At 44.3% G+C, this 17,428-nt stretch overlaps 1 protein-coding gene across 1 annotated transcript in view; it reads right to left on the minus strand.

Moving 5' to 3' along the window:
* Nucleotides 1-3,170: 3,170 nt before the first annotated feature.
* Nucleotides 3,171-17,428, minus strand: part of MRPL39 (mitochondrial ribosomal protein L39) — a 213,157-nt gene continuing 198,899 nt past the window's right edge. The window contains exon 10 of the mRNA XM_082247091.1: nucleotides 3,171-3,508. Within this exon, the coding sequence (XP_082103217.1) occupies nucleotides 3,467-3,508 (42 nt within the window). The 3' untranslated portion in view covers nucleotides 3,171-3,466. The remainder of the gene's footprint in view (nucleotides 3,509-17,428) is intronic.

Raw genomic sequence — 17,428 nt, forward strand, 5'->3', positions numbered from 1 at the left:
ATTGATTTTAAATCATTTGGCAATCTATTTAACTCCCCTGCCTGGCGCATAGTCATCCACAACTTTCTTTCTGCTGACCTTAGATAGCACTACTGATCTTAGCATGATGGCAATACAAAAGTCAATAGCTAGAAAAGGCGAACACTAGACTCATATCATCTAAAATTTATTCAAGGCAGGCTCCACCCCCAGCCTCTGGGGGCACAGATGGAGCTGCTGCGCATGCGTGTGTGCACCTTACTCCACCCCTGGTGTTGCCTAGTAGCATGTCGGTGGGGTGGCTTTTGGGCAGGAGGGGGGGTCCCATCTGTACATCCTAATTATGTCTAACAAGGATTTCTTGGGTATATACACAGATCACAGCCTCACTTCCTGTCCCTTCCATTTGGGACTCGGCTTGAATTCGTAAAGGATGCATGCACATCCCCTGTAGCTTACAGGTCAGTCTATTCACCCCTGCTTGATCACTCTCATGCAGGGCACCATTACCCCTATATCAATCTGACTTTACTTGAATCAGTTAGCTACTACCCAATTCATTCATGGTGTCCCTCTAGTACTGCAGCCCAATATTCTCCTTCATAATTTTAATCATGCATTTATTCACTATTTTCAGATTTTAGTACATAAAAATCCCCCCCCCCCCCTCCCATCGCATCCTACGTTTTCACTCTGTTGCCATCTGGGTGCCATGGTTTTAGCCTTGCTAGGGGATTCTTGTGGATGCACAAGGGGCCCACACAGTACCACCTCATTTGTGAACTGGGAGATACTCTACTCCAGCCCCATTTGAGGGCATTTTCTCATGTATATTTTATCCTTATATCTACCATATGTAAGATGTAAGTGTGCTTTTAATAGCTTTTATATCATTAACAGCCAATACGTCCTTAACTGTTCATACATATATATACCATATAGTCCCATACATATAGTGACCTTTTCTATATGTTAATTTTCACTTATTGTATTGTATATTTTTCTGTACCTCAAATCCCCTGAAGGAGGATTCTATTACAAAACATGTCAGATACACTGAGATCCTCGCAGCTGGCGCACCTAACGCAGGCAGCAGTCTGTAGGGTGTATCTTAAAGTACAGGGTACTCACTAAAAAGAAAAAATACAGAGGGAGCACCAGCCTAGCGCATTACCTTTGAAACTATTTAAATAAAATTGTATGCACATCATGCTCACAAAAATGGATAAAAAAAACAGGCACAAAATAGAATAAGCCCACGGGAAGTGTCCACTGGACTTATTGTTCTATTCTGTGCCTGTTTTTTATCCATTTTTGTGAGTATGATGTGCATACAATTTTATTTGAATAAATTGTTTCAAAAGGTAATGCGCTAGGCTGGTGCGCCCTTTTTTTTTTTTTAATAGTTTAATTTGGGTTTCCCCGACCCTTTGAGAGTGGCAGCACAGCAAGACGACGACAATACCAGCTGAGTCCTGTTTCCAGTTATCCAAGTCGCATAACAACCCCTCAAGCGCAGGAGCATCAATTCTCTTTTTTATATAAGGTACTCTATATGTTTAGGCAAGGAGAAAGAAAGGCGCCTCTGAGTACAGCTGACAACACTTTATTATACAAAAGACAAGCAAACATAAATAGGATGATGTGCCCTCACGGCTCAGGGTCTCTTCCTGGTCCCGCTATTTGTCCTATTCTCCAACTGTCCACCAGCAGAGTGATGACGCCAGTAGGGGAGCCCAATCAGGAAAGGTGGATCAGTCCGAGGCTGCGGTGAAACGCGTGCCTAGCTCGTGGACCACACCAAGCATAATGACGTGAGGGGGTGGTAACGGGTTTCAGAGCATGCGCAGTAGTGCTCCATCGTCAGACTGTGCGGTCCACGAGCAAGGCATACATTCCACCGCAGCCTCAGACTGATCCACCATTCCTGATTGGGCTCCAATACTGGCATCAGCTCTCTGCTGCTGGACAGTTGGAGGATAGGACGAGTCGAGGGACCAGGAAGAGACCCCGAGCCGTGACGACACATCATCCCATTTGTAAGTTTGCTTGTCGTTTGTTCAATAAAGTGTTGTCAGCTGCACTCCGAGGCACCTTTTTTCTTCTTGCCTACTAGTTGAAACTGCTTCTGCCATTCCCAAGAGCTGCCCTAAGTGTCAGCGTGGTGCACTTGCACATTATCAGAAGTCCACCCATCCCCCCCCCCACCAAGATTTAGAGGACTGGTTTCTCAGCAGAAGCGCCCAACAAACATTCCTCAAAAAACTGCATATGTTTAGAATTATTGTGTGTTATACTGTTACTTTTTATGGATTGTGTCCTTTTTATGATTGTATACAAAAAAAAACTGGCATTTGCCCTTTTACATTTAAGCTCATCTATTAGCTGCCTTAAAGTCCATGAGGGGAGTTTCTTTCGCACATGCGTGCATATCTTTGGGTAATATGAAACCATGTATTAAAACGCTGGATAACCCTAAAGTACGAAAAGGAAACTATTTAAATGTGGGTTCATATCGCACATGCTTACTGCAAATATTCTACAATACAAGAACAAAAAGGAGAGAGGGGATTCTTGGTAAGTGCCTGAGCAGAATGAGAGGTCAGCCAGGAAAGCCAGTTCAGGTCGGACAAACAGATGTTCCTGGGGCAAATATAATTTACTACAAGACCACAAAGCAGCTCGAGCTATTGGAAGACGGCCAGAACTGAAAGATTTAAAGACCTCAGCAAAGTAACTGGGAAGTCCCAAAGCAGCACCTGCATCAGCTACTCATACCACTTATACATAGACAAATTAAAACATACGGGCCAGCAGCTGGGAAGGTATAAGTGTGATGCTAGACCCGCTGATAAAGCCAACAACTTCACTTCTCGTGGTGTTCTACGGCACAAGATGACTTGTTTGTTCCATGGCCACTTAAAAAATACAGGTTTCCTCACTCAAATGGACATTTTAAAATGGTTGTCATTTTAGCATGCAAAAAGGTTAACCTTGCACTGTACATGGCTGTCTTTTTTCCCTTGAACATACAGTAGTAACTCTGTACAATCTATTTTTTTTTTCTTGACAATTTACAGTAAAAGATTTAGAACCTTGAAAGTTGTATCAAAACTCCAATTAAACACACAAGAAAGTAGAACATCTAATTCACAGTATATATATGAGGGCTATAAAATTGAGATTGGGAGTACTCACCCTTTAGGAAATAAATACAGGGTTTTCATATATATATATATTTTTTTCTACATATTCAATCTCAATAGACAGCAAATAAATAAAACATTTCATGCCACTCTTCCAGAAGGTGCATTTCTCACACAAACATTTGCATTTGGAACTATATAAGAGTTTTTATTACAAATTGGGCAATTTTTAAACTTTGATTAGGTACACATAAAAATTAAAAGACGGTGGGAAAAAAGTTTATTTTCTGAAAAAAAAAATAAAAAGGAAAAAAATAGGAGAAAACAAAGTGTTATCTGTGTTATACAGCAGGCTCAGGCTGTGTATTCTGCTTCTCTGTGACCTGTGGGAAAGAAAATATAATTGTAAACATACTTTAGCAACTAAAATGATAAAGTGCTAATTATACATTCATGCCATGAACTATATGATCAAGCTGTCTGCCAAGGAATTTGCACGGGGCTGCCGAGGACGCAAGGGGCTGATATTTATTTAAATGCAACAAAATTTGGCATCCATGGAAACGTGTTTATGAACACCCCAGCCACCAGCCCAATTATATTATGATTTTTGCTCCAGCAGCCTCAGAATTTTATTTATTTTTTTAAATCATATATTATATCTAATTCACTGCTGAGCGTTACAGAGACCTCCATAGCTAAACACCTGCCTCACTGAACAGGTGTCCTATTATTAAAGAGAACCTGGCACCTTGTATTAGCCTCGATATAAAGAATAGCTATTGTTTCACTTAGCATTCAAGGGCTGAAACAGTGATAGTGTTCACTACAAAGCACTATATGTAATCTAGTATACTAATAATGTGCAAATGATACTTAACACAGCCAATTTTGTATGGGAATACAGACAGGCTGGTTGCATATATCTTCCAGCTCCCCATACACTAAAGCTGGCCATAGACCGTTTCGAACCTTGTACGGGCAGGCTGATTGTACCCAAGTTGACCAGCCTGTTGGATTATTCATGTGATTATTGCCTGCAAGTCATCAGAGCTGGATGCCTGCACCCAGAAGAGGCAGCCAGCTAAAAAGTACCATGATGGCAGCGCAGGACCCACTGCATGGCACATGAACAGCAGATTGCAGTGGGACACGCTGGATTCACTGCATGGGGGAATATGTGTTTTGCAGAGAACCCAAGAACACTTGTAAGCTGAGTACTGTTTTAAACAGTTTGGCCAGATCCAAAGACTCGCATTGAAAAGGAGTTTAGCAAGAAGCGCAATATGTATTTGTAATAGGCAAATATGTCTGCCCAAAAACATTCAATCATTAGCCACTTTATCAAGTACACCAAAATAGTACCAGGTAAGGCTTTTTCTTTCCTTTACCTTGCAGGATAGCATGGACTCTTTATAATGTGGGTTTAACAAGGTTCCAGAAAGATGCTGTAATATTGGAACTCTGAATCATGCTAACTCAATAGGTTCCTGTATGTTTGTCGGCCACATTATCTTGCTGCAAAGTTACCAGTACATTTCATTATAAAGCACTTAATGCTTAATGTATATACCAAGAATTGTCCACGTTGCAACAGAAATGTAAAAAAAGTTGCCTGGCCTGACCAACTATAAAGTGACTAGTCCAATGTAGACTTCCATTACGGTAGCCTATTTCTGCATTGAGACACAGGATTAAGCACACTGTTGTTGTAAAGCATGGCTATGTGTGGACTTTCTGCCTCCTGAAAGTGTATGTTAACCCTAAAACATTTTTATATATGTTGTAAAATGCATTTCTGCATCTAGATTGCTTAGTCTTTTCCAGGGATCTCCAAACTACAGCCCTCCAGCTGTTGCGGAACTACACGTCCCATGAGGAATTGTAAAACTCTGACATTCAACGACATGACAAGGCATGATGGGAATTGTAGTTCCTGAAAAACTGGAGGGCTGTAGTTTGGAGACCCATGGTCTTTTTGATTATTGCTCTCCCATCTCCTGCAATGCAGCAGAAACCATGCATGCTCCCCTCATTGACCCAGGAGCACGTACCCCTTGCCTCTCCTGCTATTCCTCTGCAGCAGGTGGAGCAATTCAGATATTTGGGTATTATTGCTTCTCCTGATTTTGCTTCAATAAATGTATTGCCCATACTAAATGAAGTGAAGACAAAGCTTAAGGCATGGGAGAACTTGCCATTGTCACTGTTGGGTCGAGTCAATCTCTTTAAAATCAAGATTCTCCCTAAATTCACATATATTTTTAGAAATTCCCCACAATGGATCCCACATAATAGATTATAAATTAACTACTTTGATGAGACCCTCCTCACAAGGGGGCACGGCCATGCAAGATTGCTTTAATCCTTTCTTGCCTCCCAATTGATTACTGCCCACTGGTGGCTGTGTCCTGAAACATCTAACACGGCCACTGTACTGGAGGCAGCAGTCCTTTACGCTTTAGAAGCACTCGAAGGTGGGACAGAGCTTAAATCCCACTCACCACACATGGTATCTCCAAATACTCCTAAACTACCTCATTTTTACACACTCCCAGACCCACACGCCTGGCCTAATTATAAGATTAAAACAATTTCCCAAATTGTAACTCATGGTCAACTGACTCCATTTACCACTCTTTGCACCGCTTACAATATTCCGTCCACCCATAACTTTTGATACCGACAGGTCTCTCACGGCTTTGGTAGCCAATTCTTTCGCTCACCTTTAATCCATTCCTCCTCGGATCTAGTACATGTTCTGAGATCTGACTGTTCAACTAAGCCTACTTCTACATTGTACAACCACTTATGTATGGTAACCCTTAAGGATATGCCCTCTCTCTGGCAGAGGTGGCTTGAGGACATTAAAGATCTGGAAGATGACAGTTGGTCCGACATTTGGGACTTCCCTTTTAGGCAAATTAGTCTCGCTAAAAAGTTTTAAATAGTCTACAGGGCTTATTTTGCTCACTACTGGGTCCACAAAATGGACCCACGTGCCTCCCCAGAGCTGTTGGAGGTGCGCTCATTCCCCTGGAAATTTTATTCACATCTTTTGGTCCTGCCCTGCCATTCCTCAGTTCTGAGAATCAGTCCTTCAGCTTATCCGTTCAGTCACTGGTGTGATCCTCCCCTCCAAGAGTTTGTTTACTGGGTTTTGTGAAAAAGCTGGCCCCGACAATAGCAGAACAGACTCTTGCTTGTACTCCTATTCTACGCTTGTAAGTCTGTCACTCTCACCTGGAAAAAACTTGCCATGCCCATGGTGGCGTTCTGGATGCAACTGGTTAACACCACTCTTCCTCTACATAAAGACGCCTACTGTAACAGAGGATGCTCCAAGAAATTGAATAAAGTCTTAAATCTGATGTCTGATGCTCCTTAAACGTATGCTTTCTATCCCCTTTAGATCTAGTATCTATTAGTGGGGGAGGGGGGGTTGGGAGCTCCTTGTGTTATGTACTAATATGTCTTGTGTATTTACATCTTGGGTATAGCATGGGCCGCACACACCCATTGCTTATGATTATTTTGTGTTGCTTTTTGTTTTGAACTGTTCTTTTTGTGGCTTCAGCTCTCTGTATTGTGACTGGCCATGCTTGTATTAATCAAAAACCTCAATAAACAGACTTAGAAAAAAAACTTAAAAAACACTGGAATCCCTAAAACGTGTCTGCAGGCTTTATTACATAAGTTGAGTTGCAGCCACAATAACGGTCTGGATTTGCATTAACCAGCAGGTGTAACTAATAAAGCGGCCATTGAGTATATACATATATATGGGCTTGGGAAACAAAATTACAGCCAGGACTGTCTGTAAAAAAAAAAAGTATAGGCTTTCCAGTGATTTTTATATATACACAAATAAATGCGTTCAGCTTGATTTAAATAACCATAACAACCAAATCACAGAAAGAAATGTACTCCCTATGTGGCTAATATCTGATCTCAACAGCTGTTAAAAAGCAAGGCATAATGGCTGCAGTAATTAACGTATTCTGTCTCTAGGGGCTAATCTACAAACTTCTACTTTTACATAACAAAAATATGGTAGAAAAAAAACATATAAAAAGTCCAATAAAAAGGTCCTAATAAAATTACATCCAAGTAAAAATAAAAAACATAAAACTTAAAATATGTGCTCAATTAAAATACTTTAAAACATGCATTTAAACCTAGATTTGATCCAAAGCAAGCTTTAAAGGGAACCTTTGTTTTGCCTATGTCCCAGTGCTAATAAAATTATATGGTAGTTTGTCTCAACCCCTTTAACTGTCACTTTTACTGAACTGTTTTGCCTGCCTATAAATGTGGAGAAAATATATAAAGGCATATTGAAATAAAAAAAAAAAAAACAGGGATTTATTAATGAAATAAGTATTAACCATATACAGTAACCAGAGTACAATATTTTTGCTATAATGAGCCCTTGAGGCCCCTTTCACACTAGAAGGCTGATCGGGTCTGCCTGACAGTTTTTCAGGCGGACCACATTGGACCCTTCAGTCGCCTCTTAAGAGTGGCTGGTGTCAACAGACAGGTGTCTATTGACACACGCTGACATCTGAATCAATCCGCTAAAAATAGATAGATGGGGACCGGTTCCCATTTGTCTGGCAGATCGGATTGGATGGCAGCAGGTGTAAACAGACAGATGGTCCGTTTACACTTGACTGCCCATAGAGGAGAGCGGCCTGTGTCCGTTCTGCATAAGCTGAGTGGACACGGACCAGCCATCTGCTTGCTCAGCGGGAATCAGCACACAGATTCCCCCGCTGAGCAGGTAGACTCAGTCCACCCTGCATGGAAGGGGCCTAAAGTTGAACTCCAGGTAAATTGATAAATACACAGAAAAAAAGCTACAAATATGAGGGTTGCTTTACTTGCTAAATGATTGTATTTCTGTCCATCCAGATCTGAGATTTTCAGAGCTCAGCTACTCAGCACAACTGACTGGTTCCTTGGGCTGTTTCTTGCTCTCCCAGTCAGAGCTGGGCAGTACAGGGATTTAAATAAGTATATATCTAGTATAAATGAAGGTACGGACACTGCTCTTTAACCACTTGACGCCTGGGCTAAAGTCAAAAGACGGCTACAGAGTGGGTCTCAAATGCTGGGAGGGCATACATGGACATTCTCCTGTTCTCACGCCACCCGCACGCCGCGTTCTGTGATCGTGGAGTCCTTGGGACTCAGCTGATCACAGAGCAGGGTATAGGGCCAATCACAGAGGATCCTTTACCATGTGATTAGCTGACAGCCAATGACAGCTTATCATGGAAGTAAATAGAAGCTGGTTACTGGCTTTTTTCTTCTTCACGCTGAGGAAGAAAGCCGTTAATTGGCTTTTATTAGAAAGACATCGGTCCCCTAAGTGCCCACCAGTGCTGCTAATCAGTGCCGCAAATCCGTGCCCACCGTTGCCGTCAATCCATGCCCACCAGTGCCGCTTATTAGTGACGCCTATAAGTGCCACCTATCAGTGCCTCCTGATCAAGGCCCACCAGTGCCGCCTCATTAGTGTCCATCACTGCCACCTATCAGTGCAACCTCATCAGTGCCCAGCAGTACGGCTCAGTAGTGCCCATCAGTGGAGGAAAAATTTTGTAAAAATATGAAAAACGTTGTTTTTTTTCAAAATTTTTCAGTCTTTTAATAGCTTAGCAAAATATAAAAGCCCAGTGGAGATTAAATATCACCAAAAGGGTGAGAGCGCTGAAAGCTGAAAATTGACTTGGTCAGGAAGGGGGTATAAGTGCCCAGTAAGCAAGCAGTTAAATATTGCCTCCTCACTGCTCTTACATTCACTGTATGCAGTTTGCAAGAAATCCCAAAGAAAAAATGGATTTTTGTAAGAACTTACCGTAAAATCCTTTTCTCTTAAGCTCATTGACAGACGTAGTCTTCTTGATTCTCAAGAGCTGGGTTATGTTGTCTCCGCAGGAGTAGGACTAGGCAGAATGACAAAACGTTCTGGCTCCACCCTAGGGGGCAGTCCCTGAGGGTATATCCTCCCTCTCTCTGCTACAGGGAATCAGTTCTGTTTAAAGCAGTACAGAGAATTTAACCCAACCCAACTCAATGATAGAGGGGCGGGTACTACGTCTGTCAATGAGCTTAAGAGAAAAGGATTTTACGGTAAGTTCTTACAAAAATCCATTTTTCTCTATCGCTCATTGACAGACGTAGTCTTCTTGATTCTCAAGAGCTGGGACATCCAGAAGCAGTGCCACAAATGAGGGGTGGGGTTGACAAAATCAAATCCAATCTAGTAGGCCCAACCGGTGCCAAACTAGAAGTTTTAAAGGCTCATTATAAACAAAGAATGAGACTAAAGAAAAATTTTCCAACGGAAAAAAACCCTCGAGGTAGACCACTGGTCTCCTCAAATTGCGGCCTGCAAAACCTTGCGGCCAAATGAGGCATCAGACGATGCCATTACATCAACTTTATAATGTTTAGAGAAGGTATGCACCGACGACCAGGTAGCCGCCTTGCACACCTGGACCACTGACGCCTGATGGCGAAAGGCCCATGACGCACTAAGTGCCCGAGTGGAGTGCGCCTTAACAGGGAACGGGGGCTCCCGACCCTTAATAGAATAAGCCTGTACTACCGTCTGTCTGATCCATCTGGAAATGGTCGCGGCAGATGCAGGCAACCCCTTTTTGGGTCCATCTGGGATCACAAAAAGTGAATCCGTCTTGCAAAACGAGTCTGTCGTTTCCAAGTATACCCTGATCGCCCGGACCACATCCAAGGAGTGCAAAGCAAATTCCCGAGGATGACTGGGCTTAGGACACAGGGAAGGTAATACAATTTCTTCATTCAGATGAAATTCTGAAACCACTTTTGGTAGGAAGGATGGATTCGGACGAAGAACCACCTTATCTCTATGAACCACCAGATATGGTGAACGACAAGATAATGCGGCCAGTTCTGACACCCTGCGTGCAGAAGTAATAGCCACCAAGAAGGCCACCTTCTGGGACAACGTGGGTAGAGGAATCTCCCTAATATCTTCAAAGGGAGGTTTCTGAAGAACCGACAACACTAAATTAAGATCCCAGGGGGGTAACGGCGCGTGCACTGGCGGAGCCAGATGTCGCACCCCCTGGATGAAGTTCCGCACCAAGGAATGAGTAGCCAAAGGCTTCTGAAAGAAGATGGCTAATGCTGAGACCTGACCCTTGATAGTACTCAAGGCCAGTTTCTGCTCAACCCCTTGTTGCAGAAAAGCCAATATTCGACTAATCGAATAAGACCGAGGACGGAACCCCAAAGGTTCACACCATGCAATGTAGGACTTCCATGTGCGATGATAAATCTTTCTGGAAGTCGCTTTCCTTGCTTCAACTAGAGTAGGAATAACTGAAGCTGACAAACCTTTGTCCTTCAGCACCTGGGTCTCAATAGCCAGGCCGTTAAAGCCAGCGATCGTAAAGCAGGATGGAAGATCGGTCCCTGAGACAGTAGATCCTCCCTGAGAGGAAGTCTCCATGGGACGTACGCCACCAGTCTGACCATGTCGGCGTACCAAGCTCGACGAGGCCAGTCCGGAGCTACCAGGATTACTGGGATTCCTTCCTCCTCTACCCTGCGAAGAAGTCTTGGCAGTAACGCGAGAGGAGGGAAGGCATATATTAGCTGGTATTGCCCCCACGGGGCGATCAGTGCGTCTGCGGTTTCTGCTAGAGGATCGCGGGAGCGAGCCACGAATCTCTGAACTTTCCTGTTGAATCGTGATGCCAACAGATCCACATCCGGGGTGCCCCACCGTAGGCACAACTGGTGGAAAACGTCTGGATGGAGGGACCATTCCCCCTGATCCAGGGTCTGACGGCTGAGATAATCTGCCTGCCAATTCTCCACCCCCGGAATGAACACCGCAGAGATTGCTGGAACAAATCGTTCCGCCCAGCGAAGAATGCAAGCCACTTCTTTGGCCGCTCGGACACTCTTGGTGCCCCCCTGATGATTGACATAAGCCACGGCCGTGGCATTGTCTGACTGGATCCGAACCGGGCTGCCCTGAAGCTGCTCGGTCCAGTGAATCAGACAAAGTCTGATCGCTCTCAGTTCCAATACATTTATCGGTAATCTGGATTCTTCCGGGGACCAAAGTCCCTGGACAGATAACTGACCAAGAATTCCTCCCCATCCGGATAGACTGGCATCCGTGGTCACTATCGTCCAATATATTGGCAGAAATTACTTTCCCTGGCTGAGCATTGGAGACCGAAGCCACCAAACCAGAGACTCTCTGGTCTGTTTGCTCAATCGTATCTGATTGTCCAGGGATTCCGGATTCCGATTCCATCTGAGAAGAATCTCTTGCTGAAGAATTCGGGTATGGGACTGGGCAAATGGGACTGCTTCGAATGAAGCCACCATCAACCCCAGAACCCTCATGCACGTCCGAAGGGAAGACCAGCTGTTGGACAGTAACAACTGGACTGCTGATTGAATCTTTCGAAGTTTCCCTACCGGAAGGAAAACTCTCGTCCTGACTGTGTCTAGAATTAGACCCAGATATTCGAGCCTCTGGGTGGGAACCAGAAATGACTTTTGCTGGTTCACCAGCCACCCGAATTCCTGTAAAGAAATCATAGTAATTTCTATGTTTTGTAGCAAGGTCTGAGGAGACTCTGCATGAAGCAGAAGATCGTCTAGGTAACCTAGAATCGATATACCTCTTTGGCGCAGAAGTGCCAACATAGGGGCCAACACCTTTGTGAAAACCCGCGGAGCCGTGGCGAGACCGAAAGGTAACGCCACAAACTGATAGTGGTTCTCCTCTACGGAAAAGCGTAGAAAACGCTGATGTCCTGCGAAAATGGGAATGTGAAGATAGGCGTCCTTGATGTCTATGGACGCTAGGACATCCCCTGGATGCAGGAAGGCTGCTACCGTGCGAATGGACTCCATTCTGAATCTTCTTATGTTGACGAAAGAATTGAGCGCTCTTAAGTCCAGATTTGGACGCACTTTGCCCTCTTTCCTGGGTATTGTAAACAGGTTTGAATAAAACCCTTGAAACCGTTCTGTCCAAGGAACGTGGACTACCACTCCTTGTTGTAGTAGATCTGTGACTGCTCTCCGCAGATCTTCTAGACGATCCGGAGATAGTCGGATATTGGAAGGGAAGAATCGCGCCGGTGGGAGAGATCGAAACTCGATCTTGTACCCTGACTTTATGACTTCGCAAACCCATTTGTCCGGGATTCTGGAAAGCCATGGATCCGGGAACCGGCGAAGACGTCCCCCCACCCCAGTTATGGGTGGGGGCGCACCTTCAGGCTTTGGATGGTTTATCTTCAGGTCTGGAGGGGGCGGGCTTTTGCTTGCCCGACCAACGACCCCTGACGCCTCCTGCAGGAGCTTTGGAGGACTTAGTTTTTTCACCCGCTGGACGAAAAAACCTCTTGTGAGCAGAAAAAGAAGGCCCTCGTCTTTGACGAGTTCCTCTACCTTTAAAATTTTGCGGTAAAAAGGTGCTTTTTCCACCGGTGAGATCCTTAATGATCTCATCTAAGTTGGCTCCAAATAGACGCTCTCCTGAAAAGGGGATATTAGCCAATGCTTTTTTGGAACCTTGGTCGGCTATCCAACCTTTTAGCCACAGTGTACGCCTGAGAACCACTGCTGAGACTGATGCTCGCGCCATTAATAGAGTGGCGTCTAACGCCGCATCACATACAAACTGTAACCCCTGTATCATTTGTTCCAACAAATCTGATACCGCCTGAGGGACTTCTTCTAAGTCCCGGCGTAACCACTTGGTCCATTCAGTTACAGCCTGCGAAACCAGACCAATAGCAATTATTGGCCTGAAAGCTGATCCAATCAAGGAAAACATGGTGCGAGACATAGCTTCTATCTTGCGATCCACTGGATCTTTAAAAGACGGAGCGTCTTCTAAAGGAATAACCGTGGCTTTATTCAATCTAGCAATAGGTGAATCCACCACAGGTGGTTCTGTCCATTTCTTAATAAGGGTTTCCTCAAACGGATAACGCCTGTCAATGCGTTTAGAAATATTAAAAGTGCGTTTTGGCAGACGCCATTCTTCATCGATAGGATTGCCAAAACATTTGGGCAATGGAAAAACCTTTGCCACTTTGATGCGCTTTTTAGTCCCAAAAGGGATCTCAGTTTCCGCTATTTCTGATGGAATACCCTGTAACCTTAAAGTCTCTTGAACAGATACAATGAGTGCGTTTACCAACGCTTCCTCTCGGGCTATGGCAGATGCCGAAACATCCTCCTCACTGTCTGAAGAGACAGGACCCGAGACACCAATACCAGATGAAGTACCTGCAACTGCAGAAATAGGCTCAGAGTCTAAATCCGAGGTTTCAGATAATAAGGGGTTAGGCGGGGGTCGCTTTCTTGCGCCCTGTCCCTGACAAGCCACTTCCACCCGGGACACAAAAGTTTCCATAATAGCTGACAAAGATTCAATTGTCAATGGGGTGCTGGAGGATCCCGCAGACCCCTCGAGGGGATCCGGAGGAGATACATGAGTGGCAGGGTCCATGTTAATACAGGACACCTTTGCCAACAAAACAAAAAAACTTTTTCTTTTTTTTTTTTTTTTTTTTGTGTGTCTCCCCCTAGCGCAATAGCGCCCCTCAGAGTACCTGCTTCTCGATCCCAGAGAGAGGGACCCCCAAGGCTCACCAACCGATGCAGTGCAGTTTCCAACAAACTGCAGCCAGCGTCTGTCTTACACAGACTGGAAGGAGCTGTTTGCTTTTTCCCGGGCAGAAGGCGTGGCTCCGCCCCCTGTGTACGCCTTCCGGCGTTCCCAGCCCTCCACGAGGAAGCTGGGCTCACAAAACATGGCCGCCCCCATAGAAGAGACATAAGACTCCAAAAACATGGCGGCCGGCGTGAGCTGAGGACATATATGCATTCGGTCTACGGCAAAATGGCGGCGGACCGCTGATATCGTCTTCCCAGCACATCCACCTGCACTCTGCTGAGAGGTGACATATGGATCTACAGAGATACACTGCACATAAGGTAGGATTATACCTCCTATGTCTGCTGTAATGTTACAGTCTGCTGGGTAGAGTGTTAGCTCTTGAACCAAGTCCACTTCCCACAAACACATGCTGTATTACAAGGGGGACTTGTAAGTATCAGATATATACTGACCATATATGGAGGGGCCCATAATATATACTGCCTCATAAATGAGGAAAAAAGGGAACGTTTACTCACCATACCGAACCGACAGGCACCCTCTCTTCACAATACCCTCTCCACCGGGGTGGGGGTTTGTGGACGCCTCGACTCTCTGGTCCTGGCGTCCAAGCGAGCTTTTAACTCGCAAAGTCAGTCCCTTTACTGGGACTCCGTCGCGGCCGACTCAGCGCACTGGTCTGCACGCGCTTTTAGGCAGAAACCGGGGTGACCACTGGATCTCAACCTCCAGCCCGTCGCCCGGCCCCGCATACTTACTTGAATATGTCGCGGCCGACCAAGCGCAATGCCATGGTCTGCACGCGCTCGTAGGCCGGCTGGGGTGACCACAAGTGTCGCCCAGTCCGGCATTTTTGCTTGAAGATCTCACAGGAAAAAAACAATGGAGAAAACTACCTAAAAAATTTCTTTTTCTAAAAGAAAAAAAGTCTTGCCAGGACCAAAAGATCCCAGCAAGGAACTTAGGTCCTTACTCCTGACTAGACAGAAAAAAACTGATTCCCTGTAGCAGAGAGAGGGAGGATATACCCTCAGGGACTGCCCCCTAGGGTGGAGCCAGAACGTTTTGTCATTCTGCCTAGTCCTACTCCTGCGGAGACAACATAACCCAGCTCGAGAATCAAGAAGACTACGTCTGTCAATGAGCGATAGAGAAATGCCCTTTTTTAATCTTCTTCCAAGTGGGCACGGGACTGAAAAGCTCTGGTGAGAGTACCAATCTTTGCAGACCGGTCAACGTTTATGAATCCTTACATCAGCAGCAAAATCCATTGTTCCAAAATATTATCATCCCTAGAAGAGTTAATGCCCACCACACGCACCGACAGACACACCTGTCAGAGCTTTGCGGTGGCTTGATTGCCCAGAAGAAAAAGGTATCTCCATTGAGATTTCTTACAAGCTCCATATAGCAAGTATAGGAGCAGTGAGGAAGCAATGTTTAATTTAAAGGCTGCTTATTATAGCCTTTCCTTCTACTTTGTTGCTGATGCATCCGGGAACAACAGGCAGCGTTCATTTGTGCCATCTCCTCGCAGTTCAGCTCTAAATTCTCCAAAATAAGTTGAATTCTTTATAAAAACTTGCTGAATAGGACACTGTTCAAATTAACCTTTACAAGATATACGTTTTTGGCCCATTTCACACTTGTGCCACTTGGGACTGCAAAGCTGCATGACAAGTCGTACTCCATGATTTCCAATGAGTACTTTTCATATCTGTGCAACTTCAAGTTACGACAACTTCAAAGTAGTCCCTGCACTATTTTGATCCGACTTTGATGCATTTTGAGGTCCACAGACATTGCTTCAAGTCCAGTCAAAACTACGACAAACAAATTGCGGTACAATTGCACGACTTTTAGGTTGCACAAGTGTGAAAGGAGCCTTAATCAATCTCCTTTAACAGACCCCTCCATTCTGTATACTGCTCTACTTCCCACTGAAACTTTATAATATGAAAATTAGAACAGAAGCAGTGACACTAATGGCTGTTCTATAGCAGGTAGGATTCTCGGTCAGCAGGAAAATCCTGTAACTGCCAATGCGGTCGGAGAGAGGAGAGAGAAGGATGAGTAATGGAGCAGAAGTATGTCAGTGATATGGTCTGTGTCCTGCTCCTTTCATTCCAATTTGGCTCTCGCAGAGAAAACATCCTCTAGAGGAACGCAAATGTTTGTTTTATTTTTTTTCTATTTCAGTTTAATTGTTACGAGCTTGTCTGTGGGCTCATTTAGAACTCCCGGGGTGGTTTAGATCCCTCAAAGGCTGATGTCTGGTGGGCGATCTGAATGTCAGAACGTCTCAAAGGATAACTAAACTTTTGAGCAAAACTGCAGCCCTGCTGTATATGATTACATCAATGCAGAGCTATAATTTGGGACGTTTTTGAAAAATTGCGTGTTTCTTATTTGTCAAGCAGTACAGGGCTGGTGCAGTGTTTAAATGCTCTGGTGCCCTGTGTGTTGTCAGTAAGTCCAGCCACAGGAAGAAAACATACTTCAAGATAGAGATTGTGGTGCTGGATCTCTTTCTGGTCCACTTTTTTTTTTTTTTTTTTCCACTATGTACTGTACTTATGAATACGTGCCCGTGAATGGCTATTTTCACCAGACGCAGAGGAAAAGGACAGTCATCAATCTTGCACAGATTTGCTGACCAAGGGTGTTATACATCACACTTGGGTGTTCTCTGTGCTTGTCTGGTCCACTTTTAATACACAATGGTCAACCTGATAAAGACTATTTAATAACTATACCATTTCTCTGACCACCAGTACATATACACACATACAGAGCCCAGGAGGATGTAGTACAACCATTCATAAAGTAACGCTAAAAACACCAGTGAAAAAAAACATCCAAACGCGATGAGAAAAGAGGTCCTTAAATATCCGCACCATCTGCTACCTTAAAGTTTGTGATCCTTGAACCATCACCTCTACCATAAAGAGTGCTCACTTACCAGCTTACACAGACCTCCTATAACAGGAGGTCAGTGACGCATTGTGGCTATAAACCTAGCCCAGGCCTTTATCATCCAAGGAACCTCTTGGGTTGTGAAGACCCACCATCAAGATGAGGTCACAGGAGATCCCCAAAATACAAAGCGGCATAAAATCCTTAAACGCTTTATTCATAACAGGAGATAATTGCACTTACATCAAGGAGAGTTTAAAATCGCATTGGTATCAAAAAAGCCGGCCAGCTAAATCACAACAGCCCGTCCTTCTGGGATTCGAGAAGCGCAGTGACGTCAGAACGTCGCTCCACCCGACGCGTAGTGCAATGCATTCCATCCTTGCCCAATATTTCAACACATGGCATTCCAATTGCAAGGTTGACAGTTTGGCTAAAAAGTAGTTACCAGTCAAGGAGATATAATATATATATATATATATATATATATATATATACCCCCATATATACACACACGCGCGTATTGAACACGTCACCATTTTTCTAGTTAAATGTATTTCTAAAGGTGCTATGACATGACATTTACACCACATATCGGTAACAACCTATGCAATCCTTGCATACAAAGAAACAAAAACAAATACGTTCAGAAATGAAGTTATGTGTAATAAAA

This window comes from Pelophylax lessonae (assembly GCF_965119305.1).
Source record: "Pelophylax lessonae genome assembly, chromosome: 2".
Lineage (NCBI taxonomy): Eukaryota > Metazoa > Chordata > Amphibia > Anura > Ranidae > Pelophylax > Pelophylax lessonae.